General features: G+C 41.4%; 1 protein-coding gene and 1 long non-coding RNA gene across 20 annotated transcripts in view; one reads left to right on the top strand and one right to left on the bottom strand.

Moving 5' to 3' along the window:
• MYOT (myotilin) overlaps window positions 1-17,409 on the bottom strand; it is a 53,655-nt gene extending 36,246 nt beyond the window's left edge. For 5 of the 17 annotated variants that reach the window (XM_079967566.1, XM_079967582.1, XM_079967577.1 and 2 more), the window contains exons 1-2: window positions 17,350-17,399; window positions 14,367-14,518 (exon numbers count right to left, since the gene is read on the bottom strand). In XM_079967566.1, the coding sequence (XP_079823692.1) occupies window positions 14,367-14,518; window positions 17,350-17,384 (187 nt within the window). In that variant the 5' untranslated portion in view covers window positions 17,385-17,399. Of the gene's footprint in view, window positions 1-78; window positions 86-7,075; window positions 7,180-7,338; window positions 7,573-12,587; window positions 12,620-14,366; window positions 14,519-14,590; window positions 14,700-16,537; window positions 16,701-17,349 lie in introns of those variants that run through there. The other 12 variants (XM_079967570.1, XM_079967572.1, XM_079967584.1 and 9 more) reach the window with 11 other exon arrangements.
• LOC307211203 lies at window positions 79-6,748 on the top strand. 3 transcript variants are annotated; one of them, XR_013836341.1, is made up of 3 exons: window positions 79-1,340; window positions 2,847-2,963; window positions 4,825-6,748. It is a non-coding gene; the product is annotated as an uncharacterized lncRNA (long non-coding RNA). The 3 variants fall into 3 exon arrangements; XR_013836342.1 differs by lacking the exon at window positions 2,847-2,963 and having other exon boundaries at window positions 79-1,553; window positions 4,825-4,925; window positions 5,684-6,748; XR_013836343.1 differs by lacking the exon at window positions 2,847-2,963 and having other exon boundaries at window positions 79-1,553; window positions 4,825-5,030; window positions 5,200-5,256.
• Window positions 17,410-18,072: the final 663 nt, after the last annotated feature.

Raw genomic sequence — 18,072 nt, 5'->3', positions numbered from 1 at the left:
ACCTTTGCAACCCAACACCAAGATTATAATAAGGTACATACCAATCATGCTGTTGACACAAACAATAATGACGACTACCTGAATAGCTGAGATGTTTGCACAATTATGCTGTCTCCAGGACAGGGACAGATGTAATACAGAGAGGGTTAGGAAAATATTATGAAGGCTTCATGAAGCACTTTGCCAGAGATCTGAAAAGTAGACAGCCTATTAAATCTGTTGTAGCAACTAACATTTCTTCTGGTAGATTTTGAAATAAACTCTATTGGGTGAAGGGTGGGGGTGGGAAAAGGAATATCTGAAACCCCCTGGTAAAGAGGTAAGACAGGATTCATTCTAATGCATGGGTGTGTCTTGTGCTGTTAAATAAACATGGTCCATCTGTAAAGTCTTCCACTAACTATGGATATGATGAATTATGCAAACCACATTCAAAAATCTCATTGAATTGCCATTTTAACAGGATTGTCTGCATGCTGAGCATCTATGGTGTACAGTGCTTTAAAATTCTATTTGGGTTCTTGCATTTTGTTTTATGCACATTACCTTTACATCCCTTTCCAGGTTTGAATGGACACAGGAGTTGAATGAATAAGGATGCTTTTGGAGAAGCAATATGATAGAAGTGCTGCCTGTGGTTCAATTTTAGATGCCTCAAGGCTGAGTTAGGGAATTACAAGTAGTTCAACAGTAACATGGCTATTCCTTAATTCACCCAAAGAGACAAGTCACTTTTCTAAAATCTCCTTGTTTAATTACCAACAGTGAGAGAATCTACAAGGAATTTTGATTTTTAATACTTCACATATTAGTTGGAAAGATTAGTGACACACGTTTAGAAACAAAGGGATATTTAAAAAGACCCACTTTCAAAAGATCCATGGGCTATTTAGTAACATAAATGTTACTATCTCATGAATTTGATATATCATGAGTGTAAAACTGAGAAGGAACAAAGGCATTCATTAACAGATGGGTGGTTCACCTAAAACTAATAAAATCAAATGGGAGTTTTGCTATAGAATTTTACACAACATGAACTTAGTCCTCTGATAGTATGTCTTTCACTTTGCATGTTTGTTTAAATCGCAAAATGCAAGGTAGTTGCCTCCAGTGCATTGAGAAAACACAAAATTGAAGTCTGGCTGGTGTTGTCATGCTATTTTTCATATTTTACGTAATGGTGGTATATTAGTTCTGGTCACTGATGATGCAGAATAAATATGAACTAAAAGCTGCATTTTTTAACTGAATTATCTATTTTAATTATACATTTTACTGTCATTTTATTTGTGGTTGGCCTTACTATACTGAGTTTGGATTCCAACAAGGCTGCTAAGGTAAGAGAGTTTTGTCTTTCCCCAATCAAATGTAGCCCTGAAGAAGTTCTGAATCAGCAGTAGAGGTCAGCTAAGAGGCATCCTATGGCAATCAATTCTGTAAGAGGATTTTCTTACAGAATTTGCTCATCCGGTATTTTTTTTACAGATGAACAGGAATATATAGAGCAAGGAAGTAAAAGCTTAATGTGATCATCTGAGCCAACATGACAGGTGACAGGAAGGAAGAGAATTAACTTTCTCAAATGAATTTCTAAAACGTGCTAAATGCTAGTCACAAAAGTCTCCTGTATACAGCACAGAGATGTAGAAAGCCCAGTAAGCATTTAATGCATGAGGTTTGTAGGTCCCAACTTTTACAAAGCCTTTTATAAATGTATTTGGTAGCATTTAAGAACAGATCCAAGGGACGCAGGTGGCGCTGTGGGTTAAAGCCTCAGCGCCTAGGACTTGCCGATCGAAAGGTCGGCGGTTCGAATCCCTGCGGCGGGGTGCGCTCCCGCTGCTCAGTCCCAGCGCCTGCCAACCTAGCAGTTCGAAAGCACCTCCGGGTGCAAGTAGATAAATAGGGACCGCTTACCAGCGGGAAGGTAAACGGCGTTTCCGTGTGCGGCTCTGGCTCGCCAGAGCAGCGATGTCACGCTGGCCACGTGACCCGGAAGTGTCTCCGGACAGCGCTGGCCCCTTGCCTCTTAAGTGAGATGGGCGCACAACCCCAGAGTCTGTCAAGACTGGCCCGTACGGGCAGGGGTACCTTTACCTTTACCTTAAGAACAGATCCAGCTTTTTAAAAAGGCTCCTGAATATTTTGCCTTTGAAGAAGACATAGCATACAATAGAGATGCCTGCTGAAAACATGTCATTACTTGTACTGCTAATCCCATGAGAAGGCTCGTGATATTTGAGAGCTAAGCACTGGCAATTTTGATAGATCAGTCGGTAGAGCATGAGATTTTTAACCTCAGGGTCATGGGTTTGAGCCCCACATTGGGCAAAAGATTCCTGCATTGCAGGGGTTGGACTAGATGACCCTAGTGGCCCCTTCCAACACTATGTTTCTAGGTAGGAAAACTACACATCATAGACTTAGAGTGCTATAAGTCAAAATCTGTCACTAGAAACACCGCAGAATGTTTGTTCCCATTCAGAGGAAATTAACCGCTGTTGGAAGACATCCAGTGACAAGGGGGTGGGGCGGAAAAATAACCATATACCAAAATGGAATTAATACAAAAACAATAGTATGTAACTCAGGGAGGATAGTTCTCCTCTCCGCCCTCAGATCTTAGTTGTTTGGTAAAGAATTACCATATGTTTCCTAAGAAGCTATTCTTGCAGAGCCTCCTAGTGGCAAAGATTTACCTTTTGGCAGATCTGTTAAAGCCATTCAACAATAGAAAAAGTCCAAGGGAATTTTTTCATGGTGGCCCTTTACTGTTTCCTGGATCATCATCATTTGCCTGCTGGTGGTGTCAGACATGATGTTGCCAGTCATATTTCCACCAGTACTAGCACCTGTGAAGAACTTTATGTGAAAAGCGCCTGTAGCTGCTTTCTCTTCTCCAGATTCTTGAATTGTATTCTGATGCATCCAGAGGCCCAGTAAGAAGTTGGAGCTCAGAGGTAGGTACATGACTGTACTAACTCAAAACTAACTTGGTTGGGCTCTCCACATTTTTTTTAAAAAAGGGGTGCAAGATAAAATCTCTCTTGGATTTGAGATTTTTAAACGTGGAGAGGATTAAGGGAACAAAATGGAAAATAGATGGCCTTACTTGGCACCCAGGAGAAAGGCAAGTAGACTTTCAGTTTGTTTTCAGTTCAGCTAGTTGTACGTTAACAAAACAATCCAGATTAGGAAAATAGGGACAAATTTGTAAGGTATCTTCCTTATCACTGCATATTCTCAGCTAGATCTCACATACCTGGAATTAAGGACTGGAGATAACTGGCCCCAGAGGGTATGATAGATACTTATCTGTGCCTTTCCCCTGCATGGCTTCTATGGTTTTCAGGACATCTTTTTCTTCCTTTTTTTAGTCAATTAACCACTAATGCAAGGCAATAATAGACTCTTGGATCCATGGGGCTTTTTTTGTTTGTTCTGAGACTATGGAGTTCTTCATTTGATCTCTACTCCCCCAGCTATTTTTATTTGCTCATCTGCCAGCAACCTCTTTGAAAGTAACTGCCCCATGCTTGTTCCCTGAGCAGCTTCTCTAAAAATTAATGAAAGTCGGTGGGTTCCCCAAGGATGCAAGAAAATCCCTGGAACATGTTCTTTTGTGGGTGACTATGTAGGGGGTATATGCCCACATTAAGTTATGACAGGGAGAAGAGAATGCCAAGAAATTTGTGCTAACAGGTCAGAGGGGTATTTAAAAGTCAACATCCAGTCAGAACAGCTCAGTTGCAAGCCAAATAGAGGATGATAGAAAAATTAACTTTTTATTTAGTACAATTTGACTTGTGCTTGCTTATCGCCAAGTGCTAGCTCTAAATTCACCTTAGAAGTGTGTGTGTGTGTGTGTGTGGAGAATCCCACTCCCTATTCAAACAGCACACCCTGGGTGCGCCCATCCATATAAAGGCCAACATGTAACTCAAGGAGACATTGCTAAGATTGTGGACATTGGTTATGAGCATGATTCAGTACTTTTGCTATCCTGGGATGAGGTAGTCTTTTGCTGTCCCACAAGCAGCCCTGAATTACTATTTGACACAAACATTGTGGCTCCTGCTGTTCTACAATTCTGTAGTCTGAAATGACACAACACTGTGTGAATGCAGTTAATGTGCATGCTTTTAAAAAGTTTGATTAGCAGCTGGCCTGAAGCAGGAGGTGGGAGGAGAGAAAACAGAAATGGGACTGGGTGAGGAGGGAGAGTTCAACCGTTCTCCTTCCATGGTCCTGATGACAGCTATTTGCATCAGAAGGCAAGCTTCCATGGGACCAAATCATATATAATAATAGCAAAACTCATTCTCCAAGCATCAGACCTGGTATAACCATGCTCAAGAGGGAGGTATCAGCAGGCCTAAGGGAAACAAAGGAGGAGTTTGGATTTGATATCCCGCCTTTCACTCCCCTTCAGGAGTCTCAAAGTGGCTAACAATCTTCTTTCCCTTCCTCCCCCACAACAAACTGTGAGGTGAGTGGGGCTGAGAGACTTCAAAGAAGTGTGACTGGCCCAAGGTCACCCAGCAGCTGCATGTGGAGGAGCGGAGACGCGAACCCGGTTCCCCAGATTACGTGACTACCGCTCTTAACCACTACACCACGCTGGCTCCCAGAACAGCCCAAAGAAAACTGTATGCATTAAGAGGCCATAATGAATGTCTGCTGGGCAGTGGTGTTGGGGAAATGCAGTACAGTACTCTGGGGAAAAAAGCATGTGGCTTCCTGACATCTTGAACAGGAGTGCTGTTCAGTGAAATGTTTTAGTGCAGGTCCCACCTGAATGTTCTAGTTTCTGTTCTACAGATCCGGCAGCTGCTACTCCTAGCACTTGTGGATAACCCTGTCAAGTAACAAACTTTGTCAATTTGTGCAAGAGGAAATATAATATTCTCAGCAGGACACAGGTACATTCTTGGGGGTGTCCCTCAGTGGTGGAAGACATGATTTGCATGCAAGAATTCCCAGGTTTGGCCCCTACCTTCGCCAGGAAGGACTGGGAAAAACTCCCTGTCTGAAACACTGGAGAGCTGCTGCTAGTCAGTGTGGGCATACAGAGCTAGATGGGCCAATGGTCTAATTTGGAATACCGGCATCTTCCTATGATCCAACCTGAGCCACAAATCAAAACATTTTTGTTCCAATAACAAAATTGTTTTTGGTGAGGGACTGAAGGTCTAGTAATCTTATCACCTGACCTAGTAGCTGCTGCTCTGAGCCATTTGTTCTCCAGTACAAAAGCCTTATTGCAACCCACTGGTAGGCTCTACCTCCCTACTTGGTAATCACCAATCCCTGTCATATACAATTTGGTAAACCAATTCATACAATGGCTGTACAAATCAAACTTCAGCCCTTATATTGCAAAAGCTTCAGCTACATTTTTTCCCCACCGTTAGATTAGCTCACCAAGAGCAAGGATTTACAAGAGTTACAACACAAGCCATGTAGGGCTTTCTAATGGAATGTCAGCTTTAACAGCACCCGGAAGCAGGTAGGAAGGCCAGAGTCTCTTCTTTTTGCAGAAATTGAGTAATATGGATATGGTCCTAACAGCAAACACTTGCTAAACTGGAGCAAGCCGCACCTGCTGTGGCTTCTAAGAAGTCTTCAAGAGTGGCACTGCACACAACACATTGCAGTAATAATATCCACCTTTTCACAGATCTGTGAAAATGGCTGAATGTGAAGCAAACACTTGTAATCATTCTACAAAGTGCAACAGGGAGCACTTTTGGCCACTGACGCATACAGAGATGTTTTTCAGCATCTTGTAACAGACTGTTTTTTAAGGTTGTAATCACAGAGTCCTTTGTTAATACAGTGCTCCTATTGCAGATTGTATGAGAGCACAGGTCATTGTTTCCTACCTTAGCTGACTGGCTTGGAAGGGCTAGCACACTTTTGAACAGGAAATTGTCTACAAATAATGTTTTGCTGTGCACTTGGTGAAATTCACTGCCATAATGTGCTCTCATGACAAATGGTTTATCTCACTTCTCATTAAATAAGTCCAAAACCTAATTTCTCAGACACTTAGACAACTTATTCAGCTGTCCTCAAATGGGAAAACATTGCAACTTGAGAAAACAAGGATTTATAACAGGTCAACTTAAAGCCACTAAAATGGAAGAATAATGCCAAACCCATGCACTTTCAAGCAGAGACAATCTAATAATTCAAAGAGAATATAAAATACACCAAACACTGCAAATTTAGAGGATGCAGTGCTGAATTTAGATGTATTCTTCACAAGCACATACAGTATTTCAAAAAAAGCTAATAAAATCGGAATTGATCAATCATCCCATGGGGCTCAAAGAATGAAGGATAAGCACCAGTAAGAACCATGATAAATAGATTGGAGTATATAATGGACAGTGTGCTGCAGCATATGGAGGGCTACATTGAACCGATGTTTACCCCGTGGATGCAAGTTTTCTGTGGGCATCATTACTCATGAAGGTGAGTGTGATCTATGTATTTGTTCTTCATACTGATTCCTGAAAGTAAAAGTCCAGAACCGATATGGCATTTGCAAGAGAACAACAATGAATCATGACTATCCTGTTGTTGAATAGGTTGGGCTTGTACATCAGCTGCTGTCTTCCTCCCACTACCTTCCCCCCAAACAACAACAACAACAACACACCTCTGAATTTTTATACACTGTCTTTCTGGCCACTAAATCCACAGTAAAATATACTATCTTTTATAAAAGCAAATTGCATGTTTACACTTTGCCTTTTGCAGAGCTGCTTCTTTGCAAGTTCTTTCCTAGAGGAGTGCAACAGTGCCTCAAAATATACCACAAACATAATTAGGTGTTTTGATAGCAAGTAGATGCGGATTTTTTGGATTAACGGAATAGCAGAGGTCTGTGTTCCTGCCAGACAATCTATCCATTAGCGCTAGGAAGCCCAGGCCATGGATCCGGCCTGTCTGAGGGATGTATAGCAGAATCCACTCTTGGAAACCTGATCTGATTAACTTCTAATTTTAACTATGTGTGTAGCATTTAATATAGAAGCAGCTGATGGTGCATAAATCTACTGGCCTGTCAAGCAGCTGAAATGCAGGGCTAAAGCAGAGGTCTTTCTTCCAGCTGAAAGCAAAAGCCTGGAAGCTGTGCTTTGGTTTTTTAACGTGCTGCCATTGCACCTGAAAAACAAACAAAGAGCAACGCAACCTCCTTATTACAAAACACAAAAGGTGTATAACACCCCAAAGCACTGTCAGGGCTTAGCATTGTAATCACAAAGTTGTGATCAGATTTTTTTTTTTTTGCCCGATGTTAAATGACATGCTGTTTTTACATACCTGTTTGTGTTTGTATAAGCAGTAAAAACAAATACAAAAAAATTCTGGTCATACAATCTTCCAGAAAAGACTACTGTTCAAACCTGAGTGTCCCTGCTGAGACTCATCAATCTCCTTGGAAAATGTTGCATGCAAATCGCACCGCAAAAGTTTTCAAATGGTGGCCTTCCATGAGCGGAGGCTAAGCCGTTGGTAGACCCTTGAGCTACTGGGTGTCACACTAATCACTTAGGGATAAATTGAGGAAGTGATCTCAGGGTATGCTCAGATTTCTGTCTTTTTGTCAGCTGACTCAAGATTACTAGGTAGAACAGCAGGGCCTGAACTGTCACTGCCAGAAAGTGATTGTTGAGCTAATTCATATACTAACCTCTGGGTAACAAGGTTTGTAAACAAATTGCATGACATCAGCATATGCATGTGTAACACCAGTAGCTAAGGAAATTTCAAGGCAGTCTCTATTTTAAGAGGAACAGAAATGACTTAAATGTAGATAAGTATGTCACACCATTCTTCATTTATTTGCTTCCTCCAGGAAATAGAGAAAGCATATTGAGTCATTTAATTGAGCCTGAATTCCTGCTTTAAAAAAACCTGTTTATCTGAACATGAAATTGAACATTGTTTTCACAGCACTACTGTGCACAACTACCAGTGACACCTCAATACATTAGCATTTAATATTAAACATATCTAATTCTTGGACAAGAATGTGTCTAGGAACCTATAATACAACAAGAAGACAGTTAAAGCTAAGTTTAGAATTGACTAGCACACAAAGCAAAAGTTGGAAACAGTTCAGAGAGCTTTACAGTGTTATCCTTAACTCAGAAGTTAAGTCCCTCCTTGGCTAAGTGTCTAGGATTGCAGCCTTAATTTATGTTATTCTTCCAGAGCACTAGCCCACCCAAGTAGAAAGCCTGGGAGTCAACACAAAATTTAAAGGTCAGTTCCATCCATTGCTTTTTTTCTAGAAAAATAGGTGCTGGTACCCACCATGAAATTGTTGAAGGAAGTGCCACACTTTTTAAAAACAGTAAAAAGAGGTGCCAATACTCTGTACACTTGAGTACCCCCCTTAAAAAAATAGCACTGGTTACATCAGCAATTTAAATACTGGTGTTAATATGGTTCCCTCAACTGAAGACCATGGCAGAAGAAGGGTAAGAAAGAATTCAACCTCTGGATGAGGCCTTTCCAGTGTCACGAGGCTTTTTGCAACCTGGAATACCTCTGCTGTCTGAAAATAAAGTTGTCTTTGTCACTGCCGATCACCAGTCACCCTAAGCAGAACTTCCCAAGAGCCTAACTCACCCAAAGACTCAGTTCATGAGACAGCTTCCAAAAAAACCCACATAACCCAACTACACACACATTTGTACAGTAAACGTACACATGCAGGAAGCCTCACCCTGCTTCCTTTCCATGCCAGCTGTGGGTGATGTGTCCATACACTACCAAAAATAGGGTGCTGCCCAAACCATGCAGACATGTTTTTTTTACAACAGCCAGGCCACAGTGACAACTTATTCATTAGGTCTAAATCTTCAGAAATGGAGTCCTATTACAAAGTCCTGTTACAGACTGAAGGACCCCGATGATGCCATTGTGCACGACCTCAAATGCATTCTGAGGAAATGAGATATGACTGTCGTTAAGCGGCAGCTGCTGATGACAAAAGTACTGGGAGGTGTGTGCAGTCACTTCATAGACTGCTAGATATGTACCTGCATTCAAAACATGCCTCAGTCAAAGTCTTGGGCTCAGAGGCTTTGGAAAAGCCATTGTTCCTCTGCCTTTGTTTTCTGACATATGTTCCATTACAGCAGCCTCTTCCTTAATAATGGAATTGTTGCAAGACAGCCATCAATCACAATCAAGAAGTCACACTTCTAAGGAAGTGAGGTTGACTCATATACCAGCTGACTAGGAAGCAAGTCCCTGTAACTCAATGGAGCTTACTCTCATGGTTATTATGTATAGGCTGACTCTGTAAGACTCACCATGTTCTCATTGTAAAACCAACAAAGTTATAATTATAGCTCTTTATAAGCATAAATACCTAAAAGAAATTATAGCGGTAGTAAATATAATGTGTATATATACGTGTACACACACACACATTATATTTGCTATTGCTATAATTTATATATGATAAAATATATAAACAAATATATAATTATAAACTTTCTTGAAGCTGTATAACTAGAAACACATTGCAAAGCCACTTTTTTAAAGCAAATAAAATAGCAACCAGTTTGCACACTGAAGCATTTAAACTTACCAAAAAAAATTCGTTTCTTCAATGCTTCTCCAAAAAAACCAACCCTCTAGGGCAGCTGGATTACTCCAAGATACACACACAAATATATACACTCAGGCTCAACGCAGCTGTAAGCTAAAGGCTCATCAAAGAATTAAAGTGAAAGCAAACCTACCAGATTAACCCTTACAATGCTGGAATTAAACTACAAATAAAAAAATATTCATCAGCAATCAGTATTAACATGTAAGAATGTATGTATGTATGTATAAATAAGATTTATAACCCACACTTCACCATGAGGTCGATCCCAGGGTAGATTACAACAAACAGAAAAAATACAGTTTTAGAACATATAAAAATCACTGCAATTAAAAAACCCCATAAACCATTCCAAAATGGGACAGAGAGATATCACACTTATTTGATCTGCACGAGAGCAGAAGAATCAACATTTTCACTTGAACTAATCAGAGCAACAAATTGCAGTCTTAGTATCTTCTGTGCTTCTTTCCACAGCAATAAATGTAACCTGAGGTACCACTGTAGTACAACTGAGTGCATGTGCAGAATGGAAGGTGAGAGGGGGACGGCTCTTTAACAAATAGTTCCAAAAGGATTTGCTGTGAAAATAATAAATTGGCGGGAGGGGGCGCCAAATTTCATCCTCACTCTGGGCACCGTATTACCAAAGTCCACCCCTGCCGATACTTGACTGCGGTTGGGTGTAGACATTGCTTTTTAAAGAGCTTTATGTCCCATTTTAACATGGTGGTAATGTTCAGCTAGTGCTCAGATCAAAGATGTGTGCAGAGCAAAGCTTAGGTCCCAAGCACAGAACAGCTAAAATCTCCCAGAATTCTTTATCCCTGGTATTGACCTGCAGGACAGGAATGGTAAGCATGTAACCCTCAATATATTGCTGGACTCCAATTCCAACTAGCCCCAACCAGCATGGCCAGTGGTCAGGAATCATGGGAGCTGTAGTCCAACAACATCTGGAGGGCCACAGGTTCTTCACGCCTGCTGTAGAGTATAATAATAATAATAATAATAATAATAATAATAATTAGAACTGAAGGGTTGGAAGGCACCACAAGGGTCACTTAGCTCAATGGTAAAGACAGTTAACACATTTGTGGACAGGTAACGGAGTACCTTACCTGCATTTGTTTTTGTTAAACAGTTCATATTTCTATCCAGAGTTGGGATGCAATAAAAGTAAAAATAACTTGCTCTGAAAAAAGATGTGCAATATAATATCCCTGGGATAGCTCAGTCAGTAGAGCATGAGACTCTTAATCTCAGGATCATGGGTTCGAGCCTCATGTTGGGCAAAAAGATCCTGCATTGAGGGGTTGGACTAGATGGCCCTCGTGGTCCCTTCCAACGCTATAATTCGATGATGATGATGATGATGATGATGAGGGTGATGGTTTTTATTATTTATGCTACGCAATGCCAAAATAGGCTTCTAGTATAAAAAAAACCTGTTACATTTTCGATAGATTCAGTAAAAAGTAAAAGTTACTGACACTACTTTCAGTGGTGTTAAGTAGAGTGCATAGAACCTCCTCTGAACATTACTGATGTTGTGGGTTTTACACACCCACACATACTCCTCTACACTAAGGAATTCAGCATCACTCCTTGTCATCTTTGTCTAGAAAGACTGACGCAAAGGAATAAAGAAAAGTAGCTTTGAACTAGCGTAGATTGATACCCTTTTCCTTCTGCCCTTAGCAACTGCAGTCCAGCCCCTTTTAGACATAGAATTAATATATTCCAAGACAGATGGCATGGCTTCCATCCAGGCCCAAGTCACAGCATCACTCTTTTTAAAAAGAAAGCATTTCCCCCACCATATCCCTTGCCAGCATTCTGAGAACAGTGTGAAAACTTCCCAGAGACTTTTCAAGCTTATAGCCACTCTCTCATCCTGCCAGGTTCCTGTGACACACATAATCTTTAATCCATATGTGGATACACTGTCCCTGTGCTCCCCCCCAAAAAAAAATGTTTAGGGGCACATTCATTTTCCTACTCATAATTGAAATACTGTCCCTCAATGAGGCCAAACTTAGATTCACAAAATGTTTAGGGGTATGCATCCCCCTGCACCCCCCCAGAAAAAAAGTACTGCACTGTCCCTACCAAACTGTACCCTCTCACTTTCGTGACTGGTTGTTTTCCTGTCTTGCATTCAGTGGGCTACCCTAATCTACGACAGCCCGTCACTCCACTCATCTGCCCTATTCAAACACCACCAGTTTATGACTTCCTAAATTACCACGGCGGGCTAAATTACATGCTTCCCAGCCAGTGTGCAAATCATCAGTAACTTTACACCAACATTTGTCACTACTGGGTATGACCCGCATATGTCAAGTGTGAGCTGCAGCTGCTTGTTTGGGGGTGCCGTCGCCTCTTGAATAATTTCTTATGCCTGAAGAGCTTAGAAGAATGTGTGCTTCCCTTCGAAGACCCATCCTCTTTCCTGGGCAGTAATTGAAGTCAACAGGATTCACTCAGATCCTGTGGCAGGGTAGTCTGATACAAGGAATTTCAACTATTATTCACCTCTTGGCATCATAATTACACAGTGAACTTTTGACATGGGCTTGAATGCAAGGATGGCAAGGGGGTGGCGGGGGGGGGGACAACTATTCAAACAATTTCAAACTTTTCACAGGGTAGGAAAAAGAAGCAAAGCAGCTGGCCTAGAGTCTGGATACTTGAGGTTCTCCCCCATCCCCTCCTCTTCTTGATTGCCTTGGCTTCTCTTCATGAGAAGATTACCTATCAACAACATCTTTTGGAAATATAACCCATTTAAAGAATGTTAACCAATTGCAAGGGGTTGATAAATATTAAATGTTAAAATATTAAAAATGTAAAATGTATAAAAATGTATATCTTCCTTCTGGAGGGTCTCTGTATGTATTGCCACTAGGCAGGGGGATAGCATGGATACGTGTGTAAATACCTGCACAATGAACTCATCTACCAGCTTCAATTGAAGTCGGAATGTCATGGGTCTTCACTAAGAGTCTGCCGCAGCCCTGCTCAGCTTCTCTATGGGCACAGCAATCCTCTACTCACATTCCTTTGGGTCTGGAGTTACGCTGTCACTACACTTGTGGGATGGTCACCGTATCCACTGTGTGCTCAGCCCAGGTGGGAAAATGAAAAACAGAAAATACAGAAAATGTTATGTCCCCAGCATCCCTGGAGACACTGTTGCAGCCCACCAATCAGTGGTTGGACCAGCAATGAAGCCCACATGCCACATGGACATGGAAGCAGCCAATCCATGAAGACTGAGGTGGAGTCCCATGTGGCTCTAATATGCAAGAAATGCACAGAAACAAGTAAAGGCAGTGGCCAATGCTAAAGCTCCATTCTAATAATGTACAAACACATCTGATCATGGAATCATTGGTTCAGATCCACACTAGGACATTTCCCCTCCTATTATCATCATATATTTTTTACTGAAATGGGTTGCCTACTGGTACGGTTGGAGGGACACAATTTAATACCTGCATGCTCCCGGGATCACTGGCCCAAAGTCCTCCAATGAGAGGACTTCTAGTGCTGCCAACAGCAGATCCCACGATAGTGGATGCCAGCCGTGCAGTTAATTAAGGATAATCTGGGAGTAATTATCCTTACAACTTTCACTTACGGATCGTTGGATAACTATCTCTTGTTCCGATGGAAAGCGGAGGCTACAGAGTGCATAGCACTGTACATATTGGAAACTCCCCAATGCGGTCGCCATGAGCGGAGGTACTTCTGTTTCTTTTAAGAAGAATCTGAATTTGGACTTAAGAAACAGACATGTTCTGGATGAAGGAGAAAGATAACCTGCTAAATGAATCAGCCACTGGAGAGGACTCTCATCGTAATTGGAATGCTACGTAAGGGAAGAGGAGCCTTTTTCTCTTTTCACATTATATTTACATTATATTTACTGTGCTATGAGTCGGCAAGTCTTCACTGAATGAATTACAATTATATATGGGATTCATATATGGGATATACAATTATATATGGGATTCAACAAGAACTTATAAGTTTCTTTATGGAATGCTTTAAAGAATAAAAAGGTAAAGGACCCCTGACAGAAGTCCAATCACGAATGACTCTGGGGTTGCGGCGCTCATCTCGCTTTACTGGCCGAGGGAGCTGACGTTTGTCCGCAGACAGTTTTTCCAGCATCTGACATCCACCCCACAGTGTATGGGGTTGATAAACTGGTGCTGGTATGCTTTATTTCTCATGTTGCTTCTTCAGGAAATCCTCCCAGCTCACTGAATGATCCAACAGCCATGCTTTCTAGCAGCCTCTCAAATAATTTGCTGCTTTATATACATTCCCAGGTGATGCTAAAGTTCAAGGATTCTCATCTATCTAATGTATTTCCTGTTGTCATTTAAACTAATGTCACCCCAAGATGTGTATGAGTGCTTACTGCTAATCTGAGGAGTCTTGGGACATGTTTGGATACTTGCCAGTCCACAGAAATGCTGCCTGGTTATTCAGCTATAATATCCATCAACATGGTGCACTTAAATGTTTTCCTTCAGTTCTCAGTCCCATAACCATCTTTGCAAAATACACTGGACAATAGCAACACTTTCTTTCCAATATTTACAACATGAGAAATATCCTTCCTCTGCTTGCTTGCATGCTCTCAATCCATTTCAATTTACACTAGTGAGAGTTAGTTTTTGGGCAGATTTGCTTTGACAAATTTTACCTCTCATGCTTTGGTGTTTCCAGTTTGATGCATAATGTTTACTGGTCCTTGAGGCTGCTTCTGGACATCCAAGGCTTGCCCCTGAGACTGTGAAACAAACTTGTCCCCTTACCTTCCAGGTTCCAGAAGAGGTAAGAGAGGGACAGAGTAAGCTGTGGACCAAGACTAACAGCTAGGGATGGGGGAACAATTTGATCCAATCAGCATTTAAAGGTAAAACTTACCTTTCCAAAGCACTAGGTGAACCAAAACACAGTCATCCTTTGAAACCTGAAATTCAATGAATTTTACAGTGCAGTTCTCCGGCCAAATAATGCATACAAAATGCATGTCCTGGGGTAGGATGTGCATAAAAATATATTTATTAGTGAAAATAACATACACAATGCATAATAATAGAGGGGGGGAATTGTTCTGTTAGGTTGAAGTGTAACATGTATCTCAGTAAACATGTACCACACCAAAATGCTGGTGAATTTTCATGAGGACTTAAAAAACATAAATCACAAACTGATTTGGAAATGTAGAGAACTGAACTTAAGACTGAGATAAATTATGGCAACCCTATTGTTTACTAATCCAAGCCAGTAAGCCTAAAGCTGCTGAACAGGTTGTATGATATTTCTGACCTGTCCAGGCACCTTTTGATACCTGAACACAATGACCTTGGGCATGATCTTGCCAGATGTATGCATGCTCATGTTATATACATTTTTAAATTTATCCATTGGAACCAATGAGCCACATTGCTTTCTCAGGATTGTCTCTGATTACTTATGTGAAGACCATATGTGAAGTTTTTAAAAAGAAAATCGTAGAATTGCCCCCACTTGTGGTGCCTCCTGTCACTTTGTGTGAAAATCATTACTGGGTGGGGGGCGGGAATACCTTGTCATTATTTGCACCTGGTTTGGATTATTCCACAAGACTTCCCTTTAGATCTCCGGTTGTTGTATATTATAACATGCTCCCATTTACTTAGTGCACTGAAATCCCTTGCATTTTTAATCCTTGGTGACATGATGAAAGCTGCTGGATGCATAAAGATTTTGGAAATCTCCCTGTATTCTTTCCAAACAAGTTCACTGATGGAATCCTTAAATTTTAGGAGCCTCAATCAAGATGGGTGGAAGGCCACTGGAAAGGTTAAAGGTTTGTGCACTGGTCTCATGCTTCCAAATTTGCTCTACCTGCTGCTCTGCTGATTGTATGGAGTCATTAATTACCATACAGCTAACTAGCAAGATCTATATTTTATTCCCCTCACTGAAACAAATGGAAGTTTATTGAAATACAAATGTTGGGAATTAATGCAACTGAAGATAGCATTCACTGATATACCTCAGCATTGAGCCTGTTTCCCCCTCTGTGATTCGTATCTTAATTCAATCAAATATATGCCCCTATTATATGCCCCATCAATGAGCATGAATTTCAAGGCTTAATTCACAGAATGAAAAGTGACACCACCCAAAGTCAAAAGGACTAACCCCCCTAGCTTGAAACAATGGGCAAAATCCAGCACTCCAGAGTGTGTCTTTATTAACAACTGATATTTTCCCCAGCCATTGGCAGCTTTCTGCTTATCATCCAGGGATGTCCCTGATTTAGAGGAGCCATCCCAGTTTCTGATTTGATCCTGGAATGTCCCACTTTTCTTTAGGATGTCCCTATTTTAATTGGAGAAATGTTGGAGCATATGGAGTTACCTGACCCCCCGAGCCATCTGAAGGCAATTTTGTATAGGGAAGGTGTGTGTGTGTGTGTGTGTGTGTGTGTGTGTGTGTGTGTGTGTTAAATAAAATAAAAGGTTGTCCATCTTCTGACCCACTCTCCACACACACTGGCTCCTCAGTAGGCCTAGTTTATTTAAGTACATAAGAAGAGCCTGCAGGCCAACCAGATGCCTGTGAGAAACTGGCAAACAGGACCTTCTCAAGAGCCCTCTCCCGTCCCATGGTTTCCAGTGACTGGAAGCATGCTGCCTCCAACAGTGAAGGTAGGAGATAGCCATCATGGCCTGTAGCCCCTGATAGGACTACCTTGCATGAATTTGTCTAATCCTCTGCTTTGTTTCGACCTCTCTTTCTGTCAGTATCCCTCTGACCTTAAGTGTTGTTTCCTTATGGTTCTTCCTTCTCCTGCGGTGCAATTTCACTCCCCTCACTTACCTTTGCTCTACTGAGGCCCTCAGATAGCTGCCTCCACCTCTGCTGCCTCCATCCACCCTCAGCAAGAGAGGTTTGCATCCCAGTCACATAAACATGACAGGGGTTTCCCATGCACTTTCACTGGGGCAGAAAAGTAAACAGGATATTCCCAGTGTGCACTTTGTTGTTGTTGCTGTTTTGTAATGGCCTCATGAACATGGGGGTTCCTCCCAGACACGTGAGGTTCCTCAGCGTGTACTTCAGCTCTATTTTATGCCTCTGTTAGCCCTGTGTCAATTTTACCTCTATTTTTGAGGCAAAATTGAGAAACTGAGGAAGAAATGTAAAAGCTTGATGAAAGCATGGAAGTCTTCATCAGATTACATTTACTTCACAGGCTCCAAACAGCTTCTGACTCAATCGAGATCAAATAAATTTAGCTTCTTGACAGGCAGAGTTTCCGTTTTTAGGCCTTGCAAAACCGCTCCTGAATGTGTGGGATCCAATCCAACAGCTGCGCTCTCTCTCTCTCTCTCTCTCTCTCTCTCTCTCTCTGCTTATGTCTGTGAAAACACATTTGTGTTCCCTCAGTCAAATGTTTCAAGGTTTCTTAGTAGAAATAATCAAGAGATAATTTATTCTCTCTCTCTCTGCTTTTAAACCCACTGTTTATGAATGCTCACTCCATTAATAAAATATGACTGCAGTCAAATGCACAGCTATTTGAGAATAAATTCTGTCAAAGTCATTGATGCTTCTGAGCAAGCATGTATAGGCTTTGGGATGTACATCAATTTGCTGTGGTGATTATGAAAAATGCCTATCATTATTACCTGGAGAGAAGCGTGAGAAAGGCTAGAGCTTCCATACTTCTGCATCAGTTGTGGGGACTCTGGTGCCCTCCAAGGCTTTTTTTTTCAACCGAAACTCAGTTCTGGCACCTCTCATGTGGGCGCCATTGCCATTATAAGAGAACAAGGGAGGCGTTCATGGCGAGTTCTGGTACCTCTTTTTCTAGAATAACACTGGTGCCCTCCCAGTGTGATTGGAGTCCAATATTCATCAGCTCCAGATGGCAAGGCCCAATTGTCAAGGGTGATGAAAGCCATAGTCCAACAACCTCTGGAAGGCCACAGGTTCCCTCGCTGTCTTACAGATTAGTCTTGTATAATATTGTTGCATGCCACCCCAATCTCCAAACTGTGTGAGATTCCAGGAGTTCCAGGCACTTACTCAGGGTGTGGTTTCCTTGGAATGAGGGATAGCGAAGATTTTAGTGTCTTTGTGATATATGGTTCATTTACACATATATACAACCCGAGCCTATGATGGAGGGGCTCACAGCATTAACATCGCAGAAAGCGCACCAATATTTTCACTGTAGTTTATTATGAAACACATTAATTGGTGGATCTCTTATTACAACAAAGTACTATACAAATCTGGACATTTTTTTCTTATGTTTAAGCAGCAGGTGGCAGCAAACTTCCACCCATGAATTCAATCAACACGGTTCAACTCTACTTCGATCTACTTCAATCTGATTCTGCTTCATC

This window comes from Podarcis cretensis (genome assembly GCF_951804945.1).
Source record: "Podarcis cretensis genome assembly, chromosome: 2".
Lineage (NCBI taxonomy): Eukaryota > Metazoa > Chordata > Lepidosauria > Squamata > Lacertidae > Podarcis > Podarcis cretensis.
Note: the sequence above shows the minus strand (reverse complement) of the source record. Positions and strands in the feature narration are given on the sequence as shown.